General features: G+C 45.9%; 1 protein-coding gene and 1 long non-coding RNA gene across 8 annotated transcripts in view; one reads left to right on the top strand and one right to left on the bottom strand.

The window, feature by feature from the left end:
• GREM2 (gremlin 2, DAN family BMP antagonist) overlaps window positions 1-22562 on the top strand; it is a 109721-nt gene extending 87159 nt beyond the window's left edge. For 3 of the 7 annotated variants that reach the window (XM_032319383.1, XM_032319381.1, XM_032319386.1), the window contains 2 exons: window positions 19646-19869; window positions 19908-22562. In XM_032319383.1, the coding sequence (XP_032175274.1) occupies window positions 19647-19869; window positions 19908-20452 (768 nt within the window). In that variant the 5' untranslated portion in view covers window position 19646 and the 3' untranslated portion in view covers window positions 20453-22562. Of the gene's footprint in view, window positions 1-18264; window positions 18587-19169; window positions 19253-19640 lie in introns of those variants that run through there. The other 4 variants (XM_032319384.1, XM_032319385.1, XM_032319380.1 and 1 more) reach the window with 3 other exon arrangements.
• On the bottom strand, window positions 11157-17949 carry LOC116576803. The gene is made up of 3 exons (XR_004280282.1): window positions 17869-17949; window positions 17325-17584; window positions 11157-11382 (listed from the first exon to the last, which is right to left on the bottom strand). It is a non-coding gene; the product is annotated as an uncharacterized LOC116576803 (long non-coding RNA).
• Window positions 22563-23049: the final 487 nt, after the last annotated feature.

Raw genomic sequence — 23049 nt, 5'->3', positions numbered from 1 at the left:
ATGATTTCAGTGACTGAGATCTAGGAACCTTTAGGAGCCAGAAGAGTCATCACCTAGTAATTTAGCATCAACTCTGTGGTTTAGTGGTGGTCTTTTTCATGTTTAAGGGGGGAATTGTTCAAACAATATAGTTGGTTTGAAATACATCCAGGACCAATGCAAACACCAAGTGGGCTGCCCAGAAACCACACATTGTTTCCTTCAGACAAAAGATAATGATGCACTAATGAGTTTTACCCTTTATTGCCCTCTCTGGAACACAGCCTCAGGAAGAAAACCCACAAAACAAAATTGTTAGTCCCAAAATTTACAATATTATGCAATGACCCCTATCCCTTTTTCTTTAAGTGCTAGTACTTGTGTCGTGAAGTATTTGTGTTGTTTAACTCATAAATCCCAACCTCGTATAATCTCGAAAGTGCCCTCCCAGAGAGAGAAAGGAAATGAGTAAATGAGGAAAAATAATAAAAGCCTTACTGATATAGAGTACCTCCAAGAGACTTAAAGTACTTCTGAGATATTATCTTATTCTCTTGCCTTTTGACCTCATCAAAGGGGTAGGAGTAAAATAAATTAATATTTAAAATTATGGAGAGGGAAAGTGAGGCAAAAGGACACTGGACTGATAGGTCCCTTTAATAAAAAGCATTTAATGAATAAAACTGTGAGTGGAGAAAAAGTTGAAACCCAATTGATTGGACTTACAAGAGTATGATGTATATTGAGGATTTATCAGATTTGTTGGAGTCATTCGTTGTTTCCATGAAGAACAAGTTTCGTGACACCCCTGCACATCACAGACCCTGAAATAATCCCTGACATTTCTGGAACCTCCCCATTTGCCCCCTCACCCATTCCAACCACCATCTCCTTCCTATGGTCTCCTGCACAGCAAAATTCCTCCGGTCACCGTCTTCTTTCCTTACCTCTCATTCTCACCCCATCCCTGCTGAATGTGGCTTCCTCCTAAAGCATCTCCACTGAAATTACTCTCATTCGGTTGACGGTGGCCTCCATAGGACCAAATCCATGGAGCAGGTTTTTTCCTGAAATTCCACCTACTTGATCTCAGCAGCTTTCCAAAGTCTTAACCACGCCTTCTTGAAACGTCCTCTCTTGGCTTGTGGATGTTTCCTCCTCAGTTCCTTTATTCAGCTCTGGCTGCTCCAGATCTATCTTCTTCACTGGTTCCTTCTTCTCTGCATAACGTTGTGAGGCAGGAGGGCCCCAGAGCTGTGCTGGGCACTCAGTCTTCTCTGGCGCCTGCCTAAATACACTTTTCTGTGTCCTTGGCTTTAAATACCATCTTTCGCCCACTGTCACCTCTCACGGTCACCTTTAGACTCATATTAACAATTTAGTGGATCCTTTGCACTTAGATATCTAATAGGCATGTCACTTCACATGGCCAAAACCAAATCCTTGATTTCTGTCCTAAAACTTCTCTTCCCTTGGTGTTTTTTTTTTTAAGATTTTATTTATTTGCCAGAGACAGAGAGAGAGAATACACACAAACAGGCAGAGAGGCAGGCAGAGGCAGGGAGAGAAGCAGGCTCCCCGCCGAGCAAGGAGCCTGGGACTCGGTCCCAGGAGCCTGGGATCACGACCCAAGCTGAAGGCAGCGGCCCAACCAACTGAGCCACCCAGGCGTCCCCCCTTGGTCTTTCTTATTTCAAAAACTTTGCTTCACTCTCAGATCTAACCAAATGTATGTTATATTGTTTTTCATCCTTGAAACATGTCTTTTTATTTTTTTAAAGATTTTATTTATTTATTTGACAGACAGAGATCACAAGTAGGCAGAGCAGAAGGCAGATAGAGAGGGGGAGAAGCAGGCTCCCTGCTAAGCAGAGAGCCCGATGTGGGGCTCGATCCCAGGACCCCGAGATCATGACCCGAGCTGAAGGCAGAGGCTTAACCCACTGAACTACCCAGGCGCCCCCCTTGAAACATGTCTTAGAGCCATTTCCTTGTCTTCTCCACCATTGTTGTTTCTTTTTCTTTTTTAAGATTTTATTTATTTATTTGACAGAGATCACAAGTAGGCGGAGAGGCAGGCAGAGAGAAAGGAGGAAGCAGGCTCCCTGACTAGCAGAGAGCCCGACGCGGGGCTCGATCCCAGGACCCTGAGATCATGACCTGAGCTGAAGGCAGAGGCTTTAACCCACTGAGCCACCCAGGCGCCCCAACCACCATTGTTGTTTCTAATCTAGATTATCCCAATAGCCTCCTCTATGGTCTTCAGCTTGCTTTCTCACCAACATACTCTCCTTTCTTCACAGAGCAGTAAGAGCGCTAAGATTTTTAAGACGTGAAATTAGGTCATACCACTTTGCTACTTTAAAACCTGTGCTGGCTTCTCATTGAACATACAGTAAAGCCCGAACATTCATTTTAGCCCACGAGACCATATACGATCTGGTCCCCACCTGGGACAAGCTCTTCGCTGCCTCTTCGCGATGTCTTAATACTGTCCCCCAGATCACTAATCACTAGCCACCCTGGCCTTTCTCTTGCAAGAACGTGACAAGTTGTCCTCACCCCTGGTCGTTCCTGGGCTAGCTCTTGCCTCTTTCCAGAAAGAAGGGTGTCACTCCTTCTTCGTACAGGTGTCAGGTTGTATGTCCTCAGAATAAACTTCCCTTCTAACGAACCTTCCCTAACTAACCACTCAACGCATGACAGTTCAGCCAAATCTTTTTTCTCCCATCATCCTGGACTTTTGTTCTCCATAGCACCTCCTGCTATCTGAAAATATCCTGGTTTTGTAACATTTACTGGTTTATTAACTGTGCACCCTCACTAAAATGTAACTTCCAGAAAAAGTGGGACTGTGAAGCAACAAATGAACAGTGAGTTTTCGATGAAATATCTTACTATTTTCACTAAGTATTTTAGAGGAAAACTTTATGGGGAATGATGAAGACACTTTTTACATACAGAACTAACATTGCTTTTTAAATTAGAGTGTCAGGGAAGTAAGAAATGTACAGTAATTAGCAAGGAGCGAAGTAATTGCATCAATTATTAAAAAACTCTTACCATTAATGCCCTCTACCCCTAAGTTTTGTAACAGAGAGCCCATGTAGAAAAGACCAGAATCATCAGCAAGGCTTGTTAAAATGCAGACTGTTGGACCCCAAAACATCCCATCTCCTCTCCAGAGTTTCTGATCCAGTAGATCTGGGGGATGGAGGTGGGGGGCAATTTCTAAAACATTCCCAGGTGATACAGATGTTACTAACCAGGGAACCACACTTTAAGATCAAAATTTATCCATAATTAATTGTGAAAAGAGGAAAAGCCCTAATTGGAAGAAAATAGGAGGAAATTTTATCCATAACTTCTGGAATTATTCTACTAACCTGCTATCGAGCTATTCAGAGAAATCATTTTTAAAATATTTTGTATTTATTTTAATATAGAAGGATATTGTCCATTTGATGTCAAGCCTCCTTTTATTACCGGATATTTATTGATCATGCATACGGATGTTTCATACCCATGCTCTACTCACATATTCCTCACCAGCACATTCTTCTCTTGTATTTATTTAAAGACAGCCTCCCTACATAAAGCTTGTCTCTCACTATTCCCTTGTATGGGAACTCCAAAATTTTCTATTATACTTAGAATCACTTGACAGGAGAAGACAGACAAATAATCCAAGGTCATTCTTCTGCGTCTGCTCAGCCCCTATCTCTTCCGGGTTCCGTGGCTTGTCGGGAGTTCTGAACTGTCCGTTTCCAGGCTCATCCTTATTAGGGTCTGCGGCAGCTATCTCTTCCATCTGCCCCTGGACCAAAGGCACTTGATTCCCTAAGGAAATATTCAGACCCATAAAATCTTGGCATCCAGAGGTCTCTTTGTGGTTAAAGTAATGGCTAAGTCAGTGTGATGCTCCAAACTTCACATACAGAGGTGTTTCGAGCAGTTTTACTTGCAAAGTTGGGAATTGGGCACCAGCTAAATGGAAGAATAATCAAGTACATTGAACACTCACATGTGTCAGAAGATTATATAGTCGTTGAAACTTATTTATATTTCTCTTTAATATTTTCTGAATTCTCCACATTTTCTACAAATAACAAACAGAATTTTTGCAACCCAATGAAATTACTATTTTAAAGGCAAAAAGACCAAGTTCTTAAAAAGAAAAGCAGTTAACTTGGGTCATACATATGGCCACTGTTTACACAATAACGTCCTTGAACAACCACCACAGAACTTTCGTTGCATATGTCCTCAGAGGTAAAGCATTTAATGTGCTATGAATCAAGCCACATACTTCTTTGTATTTGTTTTTGAGAACAATGGTTGATTTTTACTGATTTCAATTTTAACCATAAACAGAATTTTGGTCAAAAAATAGTTTTATGTTAATTTCTCTGCTGTTTTTTAAGAGAAAATTCACATACCATAAAATTAACCATTTCAAAGTGCAAAATTCAATGACAGTACATTCGCAAAGTTGTGCAAACATAAGCTCAGTCTAGTTACAAAACATTCTCATTACCCTCAAAGGGGATCTTGTGCTCATTCACTAATAGTTCCCCCTTCCCACTCCACTCCAGCCTCTAGAAACCACCAGTCTGTGCTCTGTCTCTATGGATTTATGTATTCTTGACACCAGTCACGTTAAAGAAAAAAACAATGGGGCGCCTGGGTGGCTCAGTGGGTTAAAGCCTCTGACTTTGGCTTAGGTCGTGGTCTCAGGGTCCTGGGATCAAGCCCCGCATCAGGCTCTCTGCTCAGCAGGGAGCCTGCTTCCCCCTCTCTCTCACTGCCTGCCTCTCTGCCTGCTTGTGATCTCTGTCAAATAAATAAATAAAATCTTTTTAAAAATTTTAAAAAACAATTTTTATTTTTATTTTTTTAATATTTATTCATTTGAGAGAGAGAGAGAGAGACAGAGAGAGCACAAGCGGGGAAGAGGCAGAGGCAGAGGGAGAGGAAGAAGCAGGCCTCCCCCATGACCTGGGGGCCCGATGCGGGACTCCATCCCAGGACCCCAGGATCACGACCTGAGCTGAAGGCAGACGCTTAACCACTTGAGCCACCCAGGTGCCCTGACACCAGTCACTTTTTAAAAAGCTTTAGTTGTTATCTTTTTAAAAATGTACACATTTGGGGATGCCTGGGTGGCTCAGTCAGTTAAGCATCTGCCTTCAGCTCAGGTCATGGTGCCAGGGTCCTGAGATCGAGTCCCACCTCGGGCTTCTACTCAGGGGTGAGAGGTGAGACCAGGTGAGACCTGCTCAGAGGTGCTTCTCCCTCTGCCTCTGTTGCTCCCCTGCTTGTGCTCTCTCTCTGGCTGTCTCTCTCAAATAAATAAATAAAATCCTTTTTTGTTTTTTTCAAAGATTTTTATTTATTTATTTGACAGACAGAGATCACAAGTAGGCAGAGCAGCAGGCAGAGAGAGAGGGGGAAGCAGGCTCCCTGCTGAGCAGAGAGCCCGATGTGGGGCTCGATCCCAGGACCCTGAGATCATGACCTGAGCCGAAGGCAGAAGCTTAACCCACTGAGCCACCCAGGCGCCCCATAAAATCCATTTTTTAAAAAATGTGCATATTTGGTAAGAACACTTGGCCTTGGCGCAGCTGCTTGTGGACCGTCACCTGCTCTGAAAAAGGCAGGTGAGGCTTGTGTCCTCCACAGGACAGCCCCTTGGGCACTGACTGCAGCTCTGAGGGATCAGTCGATCACTCTCCCTCGTCGCCCAACACTGCCATCGCCAGTGCCTCTCCCAAATGCCTATGACTGTCTTCGTATTAAATATGCGGATTTCTTTATGTGGCCCCTTTCTCCGTAACTGATACCTGCTATGGCTTCTCTCCAGCCCTTGCGGCTCCCAGTCCATGTGTGTTGCCTGCGAGAGCCCCAGACTTCATGGAAATGTGGAAGGAGGGAAGGGGAGGCAGGTCATGAGAATCAGACGAGTTGGTCCCTGGGCTGCAGCTCCCGCGTGTTACGTGACTGCCAGCCTCCAATACACTTGCGTCGCAGTGGCGAGTCCCCAGTGCAGACCCTCTCCCCTGGGGTCTCCGTGCAGGGGTCCCTCCCAACACTGAGGTCCGCAGAGCTTGCCAAAGCCGTGGCACACAGGCTTGAGAAGAAAGGCATTCTAAGTGGAAACATACATCACCATTACGTGCAAATCATCTCTCTCACATCTTCCTGTCACAGACCATGAAAGAAGTCCCCTGCTCTAAACATGGGGAAATTGCTCACAGAAAGAAGAGATGTTAGCTCTGAATTTCAATTAACGTTAACACTGATTGCTGCGTATTCCTGGATTAGTCTCTGGTCCTTATTAATGAGGATATAATTAATGAAGTTGGCCCTGGGCAGTGGACCAGAGCGCAGATAATTTCATTTTAGACAAATAGTTTCGGCTCTGTTTTTCGGAATAGGGGATGCTTCTTATAAATGCCATTTCTCAGGTTCCAGCCCAAATCTTGGGAATCACAACTCCTGCAGTATGTAGTCCTGGGATCTACACTTTTAACAAGTTCCCATGTGTGTCTCGTTCATAATGAGGTTTGAGGACCACTAGTTAAAGAAAAGGAGTCCTATACTGAATTCGAATTGAATGCAAATAGTGGATATTGTTAATAGAACTTGCTCCAAAGAAAAATGTGCCCATCTTTGTGTTTGGAAACCATATCCTAGAAAATATTTGATAAGGTTGGCTGAAGGTATGACTGGCTCTATTTGATGTTAACAAGAAACATGCCCAAGACTTACTTCGAAAGTTCAGTAAGGATCCTTTTTATTTACATTATTTATAATTAGGCTGATCCAAGGAAAGATCTAAACAGAGAGTTATAAAAAGCAGAATGGACACCACACATATCACGAGCACATGTGCGTTCAGTAAATACTTCCTGCATGAATGGTACACTTACAGTCACTTTGTTTCCCAAATAAAAGGCAAAGGACTGATTCCTAATCTCTCGGGCTTTCCTTTTTCTCAAATATCGGTTGTAATCTGGCTGTTTGAATACCAGCAGTTATGACATCTGTAATTTCTCTAAAATATTGGACATTTGTTCATTTATTCAATAAATATTTGTTGGGCATTTTCTATACACTGGGATGAGTTCCAGGAATATGGTAGTGGTTAAAAGAGACTGATCTCTACTCCGAAGGAGTTTTCCATTGAAGAGGGCTGGAAGCTTAGGTGTTTGGGGGAGAAGATTAAATGTGAAAATCAACAGAAATCTCGGAAGGAGTATCAGGAACTTCAAGCCCAGGCATCCGCTCGGTCCTCGTTTCATTTTGCTCAGCTTTTCAGGGTGAAATTGCTTGGGTTACCGATGTTGCGGTTCAGAAAGTACTTTCTGTCTTGTCCAGTTGGTCCTTTGACTTCACTCAGAGTAAATTGTTGACTATTTGGAAGGCTAGATAATGACGGCTTACCAACATCTTAAGGTCTGAAAGTCAGAATCCATTACATATTATCTTCACTTTCCCCGCTCTGCAGTCTTGCCCTCACCCCGCCATGTCTCTAAAACTCCTCGCCCCAAGACTGGGGGACCCTCGATCCAGGGAACACGCGTCCGTCTCCCGTCATCTGACTTCTCACAGTCTGGCTATCTCTGCCCTCTCTCGGCCGCCTTTGTAGGTTTCCTTTTCCTCGGTCTCTGGAAGAGCTTATGTACCCGAGTTCCCGCCGCTGCCCACTTCTCTTGATCTTCTGACCCTCAGCGAATGCCATCCCTTCAGATAGAGCCTGTGAGGCCCTCCTGTACCAGACAGATTTCCCATGTGTGGAGACCACCCTGTCTCCTCCCGCCAGCTCTTCCTCTCCTGTTCTCCGTCCTGGGAAAGCCAGCCTGGTCTCTAGCTTCCTGTTGCCTGGGGCGGATACCCAGGTTTCCCAGACTCCCCCATCCGCGTGTCCATTCAATCCCTTCAACACGTTCAAGTTCAAGGACTTAAATGTTTCCTTCTCTTCTGTCACCATCGCCCCTTGGTTGTACCCCCCCCCCATTGTTTCTTTCACAGATTACTCCAACAGCTGACTAGTCTCCTACTTCCAAGGCTAATGTCACTTCTTGTTCATTTATCTTTTTCCTGGCATGAAATCGATATCTTACTCATCTTTGTATCCCATCCCCTAGGAAGGTGCACAGAACACGTGGGGTGAATGAACAAACCAGTCAATGCTAACAGTGTTAGTAAAAGTGCTGCTGGTACAGGTGTATAAAAAGACAGGTTTGGGTATTGGGTATTATATTCATTTTAAATAAGTTTTGGACATTTTAAAATTTTTCCTTTATTCTTTTTTTTTTTTTTTCACTTTTTCCATGACTCCATGTCCATTGGCGTAAGTCTGCTGGTTGTCTGTGGTTGTGTTTGTTTTCTTTGGTCGAGAGCCTTGAATTTACCCTTTAGTTTGTCTGAATTCAACATCAGTTGAATTCAGGAGCTAACATGAAAAGGGCAGGGTGCATAAGACTTAACAGCAACTGAACCACACTTCTTGTTTCAATTAAATTACTTAATATGGGACTTTCCAGTTCTCTATGGACCCATTAGCCAACAGAGTGTTTTGAAAAACTGTCAGAAAAGAGGTTGCAGAATTTGGGAGACCTGAGTACAAGAATAGGAGAGAAGCAAAGTCTGAGATCTCTCTTCATGACATTTACTTGGGGGCATAAAATTTGTATGTATCAGAGAATTTAAGGGTGAATTAATCTTCTTGCCCGCTATTGTTAGTTAACACAATTCTTGTGTTTAGAAATAGTAATATAATAACATATTTAGTGTACTAGCCTATACACATTTTTACTAACCTATTATTAAATCTATGTAACCTCTCACAAACTCTGACATACAAATATTATTTAAAGAATATTGCAACACTGATGTTTTAAAAGATGATAGTCATATTCTTTTTACTGTCTCCAGAGGAATCTAAATACCATAATAGCCAAATACCATAGCTATATTTTATGCCTACTATTACACATTTTTAAAAAATATGTAGAAACACTGAAAGGAAATGTGACGTCATTCTTTTCCTTGAATTCATATCTCTCTCTAGTTCTCCCCCATAGAATTTATCTCATTATAACAGGTTTGGGGTTTGAAAGGCTTTTTTTTTTTTTTAAAAGGATTTTATTTATTTGCGAGAGAGAGAGTGCGGGCACAGACACGCATGCCTTGAGCAGGGAGGAAGGGGAGGGGCAGACGCGGAGGGGGACACAAAGGGAGAGAATCTCATGCTGACTCCAGGCTGAGCTCAGAGCCCAAGGAGGGGCTTAATCTGACAACTTTGATACCGTGACCTGAGCCAAAACCAAGTGGGGCCCTTAACGACTGCATCCCTCAAACGCCCTGTCCTTTCTCAAACTCTTTTGAAAATCTTGTCAAGTTTAAATTTAGATAGATAGATAGATAAATAGATAATCTTCTAAAAGAAAAACGTGGGGCGCCTGGGTGGCTCAGTGGGTTGAGCCTCTGCCTTCGGGTCAGGTCATGGTCTCAGGGTCCTGGGATCGAGCCCCACATCGGGGCTCTCTGCTCAGAGGGAAGCCTGCTTCCCCCGTTCTCTCTGCCTGCCTCTCTGCCTCCTTGTGATCTCTGTCTGTCAAATAAATAAATAAAATCTTTAAAAAAAGAAAAAAGAAAAATGGGCAGAACAAATGAACTTCAGGTCAGCATCAGCAAGAGCAAAGACAGGCGGACACAGTTTGCAATAAAACGAGGATGAGGACCCGCAGAAGTATCATAGGCGTCTATTCGATTGCCAAAATAAAAAAATAAATAAATAATCATTCCACTTTTAGTAGTTACGTTGACTTCTGATTTTGATAGCTTGGTATGTACTAAATCATGATGATGAAAGGCTTTCCTAAAAAGCATTATTGCTACTGAAAAGTTAACCCAGTTTCAAGTTCTTCTTTATAGTTTCAAAAATTAAAAACATTCTCAAAAAAATAAAAAATAAAAACATTATCATCTGTACCAGTGTAGCCAAAACCTATGTAATCATTCCCTCTTTCATTCATTCATACATAAATAAGCATTTTTTTTTAAAGATTTTATTTATTTGTCAGAGAGGGAGTGAGTGAGCACAGGCAGACAGAATGGCAGGCAGAGGCAGAGGGAGAAGCAGGCTCCCTGCCGAGCAAGGAGCCCGACGTGGGACTCGATCCTAGGACGCTGGGATCATGACCTGAGCCAAAGGCAGCTGTTCAACCACCTGAGCCACCCAGGCGTCCCCATAAATAAGCATTTATAACTGTTCTGTAGACCAACCACAAGTCAGTATGGAAACAAAGGTTAACTATCACGTCTTCCAGTGACACCCACTCCAGTGGGGAAAACACGGACAGCGGCCTGTTGGCTGTGATGAGGCAGGTGTGAGGGCAGCAGTGAGGAAGAGCACGGGAAGCACAGAAGCTGTCGCAACAGAAGTGGAACTTGAATGAAACTTAAATACCCAGCAGTGGTCAAAGAAGCGGTATTTCGGGCAAGAGAAAGAGCCGTGCAAATGTTCGCGGGTGGAAAACGACCTTGCGTGTTAGGACACGTAGTTCTGTGTCTTTCCGGCATAATGTGCTATTGTGAGGGGACAACATGATGAAACCAGAGGGGACAAAGATCACAAAAGGCTCATGCACTGTGCCAAGGACTTTGAACCGGTGCGTGATGGGAAACCTGGCGAGGGAAGACTGCAGGGCCTGAGAGACACAGATCTGCATGTCGGGATCTCCTCGACGCGAGCCTGGAAGGTGGGTGTGAGCGCGAGTTTGGAGGCCAGTGAGGAGAGGAGGACCCAAGCCAAAGTCGTCACCGTGGGGCTCCGCAGTGAGGCAAGAGAGACGATCACTGAAGACCATTAAGACAATGGGCTTAATATGTGAGAAGAGAAGTTTGGGTATTCCCCATACCCAGATGAAAGGGATTTAAATACTGATGAGTTTTTAACGGACAACATCAAAGTCCAGAGATGAGCAGCGGTAGGGATGGTCAGTTCAAGTGGCTTACCCGTGTCATCAAGAATGCGGTGGCTTTCTCTTTTGTGCTGCGGCAACGGTCTGACTCGCATCCCGTGCTGTACCCTGCTGGGGGCTGCTGTAGCGTCAGTCTCCTTGCGCAAACACAGCCCAGACCGGAGCAGTAACTTCTTCTGGCATGTCTTTTTTTTCATCAGGGAGTAAAATGCTCTCGCAGGAGGCTCTTTCTTACATCTTGTTAGTCATTGAGTAGGACCTATCAGCTCCGTACTCCGCGGTATGTAGAAGTGCCCATGAAGAACCTGGACTCCGGTTCCTGGACAACATTGTGCTTCTGTTAGCAAGAAGAATGAAGACGTTGGCTCTCAGGTAGTACATCAACTAGGACTCGCACTCTCAGCTCTCTGGCCTGGGGGAAAAGGATAAACGCTGTGTCACTGAGACAGTAACTTTCAGAAGAGGCGCTGAGTGAAAAAAACAGGATAAGATTTGGGACCTAGAAAACTTGGGGTGCCTATAAGGCATCCAGGGAATGTTCGGTAGGCAGCTGGGTATAGAGTCTGGGAGTCAAGAGCAGATAGCAACTGGTGGCTAAAATCTTGGCACGGATGAAATTCTTAGTAGAAAGGTGAGGAAGGAGAAAATAGGTTTATTAACCTCTAAGAGGAAACCAGAGAAAGAAAAATCCATGAAAGACATCAAAAGACTAAAGAAAAGGAATAAAAATACTTGTGTCGTCAATTCCAGAGGAAGTGAAAGGGGGTACATGGTTTTGTCAGGGTTTCCTACGTGTAAGGTCCCACCGCTCCCCACTGTCACACAAGTGAAACGAAGTAGCTTGAAGTAGAGGTTGTTGGCGGGGCGCGTGGTCAAGACGTTTTTGATTTTGCTCACACATTTTAGACAGGCCCCTCTGATTTTTATGGATACACAGACAGAAAATCCAAAGCCCGCTGTCAGAGAAGGGGAAGACTTTTGTTTTAGAAGCTCACCCTGAACACACAAGACTGTCTGAAGAAGACTTGAGGAACAAGGTAGAGAAGCGCAGAATCACTCAAGTATGACTAGTCCCTTGAGCCGCAGCCTAAAATCTTCATCTGAAAATCATCATCGCCATCATAATAAAGGTCTGCCTCATGGCTGCAGAGAACAATGCCACCGGCTATAAAATCCTTAACGGATCGCTCATAATTTCTTCCTTCCTTTCAAATAAAACACATGGTTCTTTTCGCTCTGAGAGGACTTGGACCATGACTGGATCTCAGTGCCACATTCTTCATAGCAGCGACATGGAATGGAGGTGGCCAGTACTATTAACACCATTTTACGGACGGGGATCAGGGAAGCTTAGGAGTGAGTCACACAGGGTCACGAGATGGGCAGCTCCAGGCCCAGAAACCATGTTCTCACTCTCATTCCCAAGGGGTTCCACTCTTGAGAAAAGCAACCATGTGTGTAGAAGCGCACAGCATTCAAAGAGCTTTCCCATCCATTTTCCTACTCAACTTACTGCTTTTCTGCCATCTTACCTCAATGTGACATTTCCCAGACCGAGTTTATCCCGATTGTTTCAAAGACTAAGAACTCTGATTACGAATTCCTAAATGATACACTTGCTATCCAGAAGTCAAAGTAAGTAATGATAGTATCATCTCTTCTTTGGTTGAAAACCTTTTTTAAAAACATAATATAATTTTTCCAGAGGAAATTAAACTTCTCCTGGAACAAAATGATAGTCAGTGTTCCACTCAGACAATGTCACTTGGAAAAGTAAATGAATCCACTTGGATTCCACACTTCTGAGTCATATGGGATGCCCTGATCATTCTGCTTTGAAATTGCAAGCCACTGCCTATTTTTCTCATAGAAGTTCAGAAGATTTATAGTTAGTACTTATTTTTCCTTTCCTAATGTTTTCTTTTTCTCTCTTTTTTAAAAAAGATTTTATTCATTTATCTGACAGAGACCCAGCGAGAGAGGGAACACAAGCAGGGGGAGTGGGAGAGAGAGAAGCAGACTCCTGCCGAGCAGGGAGCCCAATGCGGGGCTCGATCCCAGGACCCTGGGACCACGAGCTGAGCTGAAGGTAGACACTTAATGACCGAGCCATCCAGGCGCCCCATCCTTTCCTAATGTTTTCATTTCTCCACTTATAATAAGTTGCAATCCCTCCCTTTCAGTGTACAACTACAGTATTTGAGCTTGGTGAAAAACTCACTTGGAATCAGAAGGATGCAAATTAAAATAATAATAATAATAGGATGCCATTTCAAACTTTCCAGATGGGCGAAACATCATAAATCTGGTAACACCAAGGCTTAGCGCGTGTGTGCAGCAGCACAGATTACTCTGGGGAGGGAAGCCTGGTGCAAGCACTTGGAAGGTGACGATGGGACTTTGTCAAGCTCTAGTTGTACATCACCCATGACGCAGCATTTCCACTTCTCCGTGTCTCCTCTAGTAAACCTGTAACAGGTAGGCATAAATACACACACACAAATCTGTTCAGGACAGCACTGTTAACAACAATGACAGAGTAGAAGCAACTTCACGGGCCCCCAGTAAGGCAAATGCACACACTGTGCAGTGGAGGTGAATAGATCCTTCTCAAAACATCCACATGAATAAAATCTCAAACACCAATTGTTGATTTTAAAAGGTGCTCCAAAAATAAAATGAATAAAATACAATATAGTAAAATCAAATCAAATCAAATCAATAAAGCAAAAGTTGCTCAACAAGAGTGTAGTACTAGATACACATGAAGGTCACGGGCACACACGCAGACATGCCCTCACCACAGAACATACCAGGAAACACGGAAAAGCACTAGCAGGAATGACATAATCAACTTCAGGACACTGGTCATCTCAGCAACAGCAGAAGAAGAAAAGAACAAAACTTTGGCTTTACTTATATTGTTTCATTTCTCTCAAAATTGAAGGAGATGGCAAAATGAAGATTGGAACTATTAATACTGTTTTAACCTCCGTGGTGGGCAGCTAGGGTTCATTATGTGTTCTAGCTTGCTCTATGTTTGAAATGCTTCATAGTGAGACTTTTTTTTTTTTAATTTTATTTATTTGACAGAGAGAGATCACAAGCAGGCAGAGAGGCAGGCAGAGAGAGAGAAGGAAGCAGGCTCCCCGCCGAGCTGAGAGCCCGATGCGGGGCTCGATCCCAGGACCCTGAGATCATGACCTGAGCCGAAGGCAGAGGCTTTAACCCACTGAGCCACCCAGGCGCCCCCATAGTGAGACATTTTAAAATGCAGAGCTACTTTTCGAGCCAGAGCGCACAATGGGAAGGGGAGAGCAATGAGTGAATGGGAGAGGAAAGGTTAGCAGTAGGATTCGGCAAACTTTTTCTGTGAAAGGCCCCATAGTAAATATTTTTGACTTCATGTGGTGTGTCTCTGTCCCCACTACTCTGTCTTTGTAACCCAACAGCAGCCAATGAAGAAAATGGAGCTAAACAGGCACGGCTGTGTTCAGTATAACCTTATTTACGGAAACAGGGCGCAGGCTGGGATCAGCCCATCGGGCCATCGCGGGCTGTAGACGACAGTTGCTGAAAGTCAGCGGGTGCTCCCCGAGCCAGGAACGTGCACCTCTAGCTGGAGAGCTCAGCCACAGCCTCCCAACAAAGGCTCCATGTCACGGATGAAGTACCTTTGGCTGTTGAGGTTCTAGTAGTAAAATTCATAAAAATAATCATTGCATTCTAACACTGTCAGGGGCTTTTGTTTGGAGTTCGCTGCTGGATTCGGATTCTGTTTTCCCTTGGGCCGTGGAAGCAGGTTTATCCCAGATGTGCCTGCCCATGTGCAGCCTTGGGCGCTTCCCTCCAGGGATGTGCAGGATGTGCAGAATTCTTAGGTCACAGAAAATGTTTGTTTGCCACTCATGCACAGCCTGAACCTGACCTCTAAAACCCAACAAGGTCGAGCTGGGAGTGAGTTAATCAGCTTAGCTGAACCCTTGCCTTCTGTCACTTACACCTTTTGGCAGGGAGGATCTAGCATGGCCACAGCCTTTCCTAGAACTTAGGAGGCATTACGACTCAAGAGTCTATGTCTCTAGAAAAGGCTGATGTTCTAGAAAAGGGCCAGTGATCCCTTAGCAGCCTCTGTACTATCCTGGCCTGTGCAGCTCTTGTTCTGACACCAAGAAAGCCCAGGCCCCAGGGCATTACTTAAGAGGAAAGTGCTTTTGCTTCCTCTCTCTCTACCCAACTCACTGCGACCAACCCACACTGCTTAGCAGATCAGCATTTACGGTCCTGGCGCCCCTTGCAAACTGACAACATTGTCAGGCCCCAAGGATAGTTAATAAAACCGAAAGGAATTATTTACAAGTTTCTTCTGAGACAAGCCAAACACAAGATGTGAGGATAAAATGAAAGATATTCGTGCTGTGGTACCAACGATTATGGCAATGCTCCTGAGAGGTTAATTGTATGCAAACCATTTCTCTGAGTAGCAAGGCAAGTTTCTCTGAGTGATTCAAGGCAAAGGAAGACTCTGAGGGCTAAATTCAGGGTGTGGCGGGGCCACAGACGTGTGTGTGCGAGAGCAAGTTAGCCAGCTGAAGAAAGAGGCATGCAGGACCCTGAGGACCCCCGCCATACCCAAGGGCCAGAGGAGATGCGCTGTGAGCAAAAACTCAGTTGCTTTGGTGCCCTTGATTGGAGTGAAAAGCATAATGGTCACTCAGCAGAATACCGCTTGCCTCCTTGCCTGTCCCGACACCAAGATTCCAGATCCTTGGCAACATTCCTGTTGCTTTGTGTGAAGGAGTAAAGAAATGAGATGGAGAGGAGGAAACCCCCAGTTGGCCCCAGTCACGGAGCGATATCATCAGCCTCTTTTCCGCTCTTACAAATGGGAGGTTTGCTTTCCTCCTAGGTTCTTGGGAAGCAGAACTTCTCCGGGTGATTGCCAGATGTTGTGAAAATGTTGCAGAGCGTTCAAAGAAGGCATGTTCTTAATCATCACATCTAATACTGTGAATCTGAGAGTTTTTGCCCCAAATTGATCGGAACATGTTTTAATTCTGTTCTCCCTGACAACAGCTAGGACCTGTTGAATAAAAGCACGCATCGTTGAGCCTATCAAAGATGCCTGTGAAGCTGTTCCTGGAACTAGGGGACTTGAGGACCAGGCTGACTCTGTAAATCTTTCCTGGCTGGGACTTGCAAACTTTTGGTTGTGTGTTTTTTCAGAATGTTAATAATTTTAGAAATTATTAAAATGGAACCAACATACTTTCTTTTTAAGAGACTATTGAGATCACAAATCATTCTGCAAGTATAATAAGCTGTGTAAGTTGAATGAGTCCAATACTCAGTGCTTGCCATGAATCTGCTGGGAGCGTGGCCATTTTCATGTGACAATTCGTGTGTGGAACTAAGGAGGCATGAGGAAAGTTCTTTAACAGTTCGGCCTCAGAATTTCAGTAATTGTATTGCCCAAAAATGCTTTTACAAAAAAAGAAAATCTTTCCCTTTTTCCCTCCTCTGTTCTCAATTTTTACTTTTTTAAAAAATTTTTTTATTTTTAATTTTAATTTAATTTAATTTTATTTATTTTATTTTTTAATTTTTACTTCTCTTGCCTCTTGTCATTACACTTACCTAACTCTGCCCTCTTGGCAGTGTCACCGCCTGGAAGAATCCTATTTGGAGTTTAGGACACTCGTTAGCTGTTAATTCCTGGGCCTCTCCTGTTCCCTGTCCAGGAGGAACCGATGCTCTTTCCCTGTGTCCCCATCATCCCTTGCGGCACTGGCCCGTGGAAGCCACCGGAAGCAGTTCTTTGAAACACAGATCTCAAACTCGACCTCGACTCTGCTGGTTTGGGGGTGTCTTGGGGGTGGAGCTGAGGAATCCACATTCTAAAGCATCCCAGTGGTTCAGATGTTCTTGGCCGTGCAAACCTATCCCATTGCGCCTCCATACTCTGCATGCCAAAAGGCGCGGTATTTGTGTGTCCTTCAACACGAATTTATTGAGTATCTACTTGGTACCAGTCACTGTTCCAAGTGCAGGACATACAGTATGGTTTAACAGATGGTCCTTCTTTCTTGGACCTTATATTCTAGTTGCGGAAGTCAGACAATGCAAAAATCCGTAAGATCTTACCGTACTCTCTTACCGGATGCTAAGTGCCGTGGAGGAAAACAAAGCAGGGCTGAAGGAGACAGTGAGTGTCAGGGCTGTGATGAAGTCACCCATGAAGGCCTCACCCAGGTGGCGATAACTGAGCACAGACGTGAAGACGGTGGTAGAAGACCATGTCAACATCAGAGGGAAGGCAAGCGTAAGGCCCTAGAGCAGAAAAATGCCACATACCTTCTGGAAACAGAAAGGTGAGCAGGGTTGCCGGAGCAGAGCAGGTAGAGTGTCGAGGAGGAGGTCCGTGGGATGAGAACAGGGAGAGCAGATCTTGTCAGGGCTCGTCCGACACTGGAAGAACTTTCTCTTTGTCTCTGAGAGAGGTACTGGAATTCTCAGGGCTTATCAGAGTTTGTTCCAGAATAGATACTCAGTGAAACTTGATAAATGAAGGAATTCTCTGCTGTGTGGTTTCCAAAAGCCTCTTGTGGTTTATACTTAGATTAACAATAATGACATACAGGAATATTTTAGCATAGATATTTTAACACAAAAAAAATTTTTTTGAAGATTTTGAGAGAGTGAGTGTGAGAGAGAGAGATCACAAGCAGGGACAGAGTGAGGGAGAAGCAGACTCCCCACGGAGCAGGGAGCCCAGACATACGGCTCGATCCCAGGACCCTGGAATCATGATCTGAGCCAAAGGCAGATATTTAACCAACTGAGCCACCTAGGTACCCCTTAACACAAGTATTTTTAGCTATAGTATAGCTACCCTCACCTGGAGCCAGGGTTCAAATATTTCACATAGTGGACATATGATCTTGGTACGTTGTGAAGCCCCTCCATGCCTCAGTTTCCTAATCCGTAAAGTGGGAGAAATATTAATACCTATTTCATAGAACTGATATGTTTATACATGAGAAGAAACTGTAAGAGGGATGGGTTTTGAACACCAATAAGTACTATTATTATTAGCAGAAACATATGTAAGACATTGATAATAGTTCAGGGGTGTTAATATATTTAATATCAAATTTATTTATATTTATATAAATTATATTATCATAATTATATATTTATATGTTATATAAATATAAATTTAATATTAAAAATTAAATATAAATGTGTAGTACACATTATAGAACTATATAATGGTATATATATAATTTCTACATGCCATTTTGGTGTGTGCATGTTAAAGGAACCAGAGTCTCGTGCAGGTTCTCGAGGTGGTAAGATATCCAGGGAAGCAATGAATAAATGCAAATATGGTGGCGAGGATGACAAGGGTAATGAAGGAGCTGCCATCCTCAGCAGATAGAGATCATCTTTGCTGGGGGGTGGGGCAGGGTATTGCTGTCCCTGGAGGGATTCATGGAAATGTAGCAATGGGAACTGAATTAAGCTTCAAAGAAGTCCATCCTTCAGGCAGGCTTGGTTTGCTTCCTACAAGACCTGATTGTAAGGAAGCTCCTCCCAAGCTCCCATCCCGGCACGCTCGGGTCATGAGGCCCTAAGACACAGAAGGCAGAATCTAGTCATGCCCTTACGGTTGGGTTCTCTAAGGCTGTTTTTTTGTTTTTGTTTTTTTTAAATATTTTATTTGTTTATTTGACAGAGAGAGATCACAAGCAGGCAGAGAGGCAGGCAGAGAGGAGGAAGCAGGCTCCCTGCCCAGCAGAGAGCCCGATGCGGGGCTCGATCCCAGGACCCTGAGATCATGACCGGAGCCGAAGGCAGTGGCCTAACCCACTGAGCCACCCAGGCGCCCCTCTAAGGCTGTTTTAATAAGGGCCTTGGAGAGTTCCTAATTCCCGACTGGGAAGTGGTTTCCGCTCCTAGACTCTACTTCATGACTCTCTTGAATTAACTTGAATATCTTTGTGCAGAGGTTCAATGTACTTTTCAATTCCTAACAATTACCAGAGGTGTAAATATTACTTTCCCCGGTCTGTGTCCATTCGTAGGTTAATACTTATTTTGAAGAAACTTGTGACCCACACCCCACCCCGCTTGCCTTTTCTTTTTGCCCATCCTCCTGATCGGGTCCGTGTCTCCTTTTGGTGGCTCCGGAGACAGGTGCGTGACTCCTGGACGTTCCTTAGCGATTGTGCCACCGTGGGCCAGTTCCTAACGTCTGCGTGCCTCAGTTTCCCTGCAATGTAGGTATAATAACGGCCAACTTAGACGTGTTTTGGGGGTCCCATGAGGAAAACACGTGGTGTGCGTGGGACAGGACTTGTCCCCCACTAAATGAAGACGCAGGGAAACGCAGTCGCTAAGGCTGGCCCTGCGGCCCGCGGGCGGGGGCTATCGCTGGCGACCTTCGCCTTGTCATTCTTGTGTAGTGCAGCCGAGTGAGTGCTCTGTGTTCTTTTCTGCTCGGCCCCTCGCCCCTCGCGTCGCCTTTCGGAGGGCGTCCCCGGCGTCCCCGTGTCCCTGCCGCCCGGAGGGGCTCTAGGCCTCTCCCCTGCAGCCGCCGCACCCGACGGCAGCTCCTCTCGTGAAACCAGCGCCGCCCCAGCCAACCCCTCTCACTCTTGTCTCGTTCGCAGGATGTTCTGGAAGCTCTCCCTGTCCTTGTGCCTGGTGGCCGTGCTGGTGAAGGCGGCCGAGGCCCGGAAGAACCGGCCGGCGGGCGCCATCCCGTCGCCCTACAAGGACGGCAGCAGCAACCACTCGGAGCGATGGCAGCACCAGATCAAGGAGGTGCTGGCCTCCAGCCAGGAGGCCCTGGTGGTCACCGAGCGCAAGTACCTCAAGAGTGACTGGTGCAAGACGCAGCCGCTGCGGCAGACGGTGAGCGAGGACGGCTGCCGCAGCCGCACGGTCCTCAACCGCTTCTGCTACGGCCAGTGCAACTCCTTCTACATCCCGCGCCACGTGCGCAAGGACGAGGAGTCCTTCCAGTCGTGCGCCTTCTGCAAGCCGCAGCGCGTCACCTCCGTCCTCGTGGAGCTCGAGTGCCCCGGCATGGACCCTCCCTTCCGACTCAAAAAGATCCAGAAGGTGAAGCAGTGCCGGTGCATGTCCGTGAACCTGAGCGACTCGGACAAGCAGTGAAGCCCCCGCGGCTGCCCGCGAGCTCCCGGGGCCGCCGCCGCCTTCGTCCGCGTCCTCGGAGCCCGCGCGGCGCTGCCCGGTGGCCCCTCCGCTGCCCGGTGGCCCCTCCGCTGCCCGCGCGGCTCCCAAGTGGAGCTTCGCCGCCGCGTCCGGCCGATCGCGGGGCCCCCGCGCGCCCCACCCCTGCGCGCCCCCAACGCGCTGCGCTCCGGGCCCGAGGGACGCGCCTGGAAACCCGCTCGGCGCCGGCCGGCGGCGGGAGAGGACCTTCGGGGGCCGCGCGGCCCGTCCGGCGTTGATGTTTCCACCATGTGGAAAAGCCCGGCTTTCCCCGGCCTCCCCCGACACTCCAGCTCCCGTCGCGCGGAAGCGAAGGATGCGGCGCTCGGCCCTGTCCCGCGGGCCCGGGGGAGCCTCCACCCGGTGAAGGGGGCGCTGCCCTCGCGCCCAGCGATGCGGGCCTGGACCGCGTCCCCGCGCGCGGAGGGGAGGTTCTCCTCACCAGCCCGCCGCCCGCTGCCCGAGGAGAAGCCCTGAGATGGGCTTCCCTGGGGACCTTGCTCGCAGAGGGCCGCCCTCTCCCCCGCCCCCGCGCCCACCACCTCTTCTTCCTCACTCCTCCTCCCCCCACCTGCGGACTCCGATGAACTCGGGTGTGCATGCTATTACCGCTGCATTTAGAATATTATTCCACACGACGGCCTCCGCAGTAACGCTGGTTTTGTAACTGCCTGTATTGTAAAGGGCTGTGCAGAAGCGCCCTAGACCTACCCACGTATCGTCTCCCGAGTTTGGACTCCGGCTTTGCAGCACGGTTCTGAGTAAGGCTCGGCAGGGGTTGAGCTCAGGAATAATGCCCGGTCAGCAGTTCACTGTCCAGGACCCAGTCTTACATTGGGCAGGGAGGTGGCAGGTGATCTCACATTGTGATCCTGCGGTGAAAACGGATTCCCTGAAGGTACTAAATAAATCATCGCAGCACAATAAATAAATCTGGAAGTGGGTTGGGACGGATAGGTGTAGGGAGTGGACTCACTGGGGAGTCTTTCACAGGGAACTTAAAAGCCCTGTGATGTTTAATAGTCTTATGTGCCCGTGAGAAGCTATACCACTTTACTGCCCTGACTCGAAACAAAAAAATATTTCCTGCTAAAAGAGAGAACTATTTAAACATATAAGGAATCAGGTCACTTTGTGCTGTAGGAGGAAATAAAAGATAAAATATATAGAATAGAAATCTAGTTAAGCTATCCTACAGGAGTTTCGTTTTCAAAGAATGGATTTTTTTTTTAAGGACGATTAAACATCAGCTTATGTTTCATGTTTATAATGAATCGTTGAGGATTATATGTTGAGGTCTCTTGGTGTAAGAAAGCTGACATAACTTATTTTCTTGCAAAACTATACTTACCTTGTGTCCCTTTGCTAAATTGCCCCACGGAGTCTTCCCTGTGAGTAGTGTTTGTGGGATCTGATGAATGTGAATGAGATGCTATTGGTGGAAATCAGCAAACTTTGAAAACCTTTCTTTGGTCGTTTCTGAGCACCAGTCTCATGTGCTGCTGCCAAGGGCACTCAGAAAGGCCCTCTCCAGGTTTGTGAGACCCTCTACAAACTGCTTGGGGGAACTGAGGCTTCCTGATGGGGTGTCTAGGGGCATTCACCTAGAGAGCGAGGTGTGGCATGTCCCTGAATCTCTTTCCTGCCCCTGAACCGCAGGTTTCATTTCTGTCTACCCCGTAAGTCCACGAGACCCGAGCGCAATATGCTGTTGTAAAAGGGGGTATTGGTTTTAGAAATGGGGGATAGACAGCCCTCCATCAGGAGGCAGAACTCAACAGAAGTCCTCGAAGGCTGCAACCTTGGGATGGGAAGAAAGAGCAGAGAGCGTGTCCAAGTTGAGAATTTATTCTTGCCTGAATCGGAAAACCTCAAGTTAGACGCGGCGCAGAAACACGGCAGAAAAGCTGTGAAGGAAGGAGGCCCATATGACTGAAATGGAGGCCAGTGGAGGAGAGGAGGTTGGGAATGGTTGGGATTCTCCGGCTGCCTGCAAAGCCGACCCTGTCATTTTATGAACACATAACCCACGCACATCGAGGAAGGATTAAGCTATGAACTCACAGTATACACATATGAATACACTCTCTTTGAACCCAGTTGTGGGTGTAGCAATGGAAACAATACGATATGCTGCAGGGTTAAGCTCCTTCTGGAGGTTCTTCTATGTACAAAGTTTACCTTATAATGGCTCAAATTGTATTTAATTGTTTTTTTTTTTTGGTTTGTTTATAAATGAAGAAAAGCTCTAAGTATAATGTAATTATTTTATAGGTGTACTATTAAATTATAGAACAAATAAAGATACTCTAGGATTCTTTGTGATCCTGGTGTGATGTGCGATAAAAATGGAATTCAGCATTTGTTTCCGTGGGCCGTGAAGGGAGCACTGTGTGTTCAGAGGGCTTGTGTCCCGTCACAATGAGTTCAACCCTTAGCCTACAACATGCAACCTCCTCTGGAACCTGGCTTCTTCAAAGAGAATCAGAATCAGGCATTCAACGAGTAGAGGTGATGGGGATGGCTCTCAACCCTGGTCTTGGGCGATTTCTAAGGCTCTTAGAGAGTACTCAGCAGCTGAAGACAGAAATCTTGAGCTCTTCTCATTGTGTTCTTTGAATAAGAAAAAAGGAATGAGGAAGAGTTGAGAAACTGCTGCAAACACAAGTTCATCTTCCTTGGAATGGCCAGGGCACCACCCTTGTCTCATCGACAAGCCAGAACTTGCCTTGAGTTTGGTCCATTTTCACATTCACTTTTCATGTGCTTCACCATTTCTTAATTTAAATGCTTTTCAGTTTCACAGTGTCTCTATTTTTCAATGAATTGACTTACA

Source organism: Mustela erminea, chromosome 17 (assembly GCF_009829155.1).
Source record: "Mustela erminea isolate mMusErm1 chromosome 17, mMusErm1.Pri, whole genome shotgun sequence".
Taxonomy (NCBI): Eukaryota; Metazoa; Chordata; class Mammalia; order Carnivora; family Mustelidae; genus Mustela; species Mustela erminea.
The sequence above is the reverse complement of the archived record's forward strand: the minus strand, read 5'-3'. Positions and strand labels throughout refer to the sequence as shown.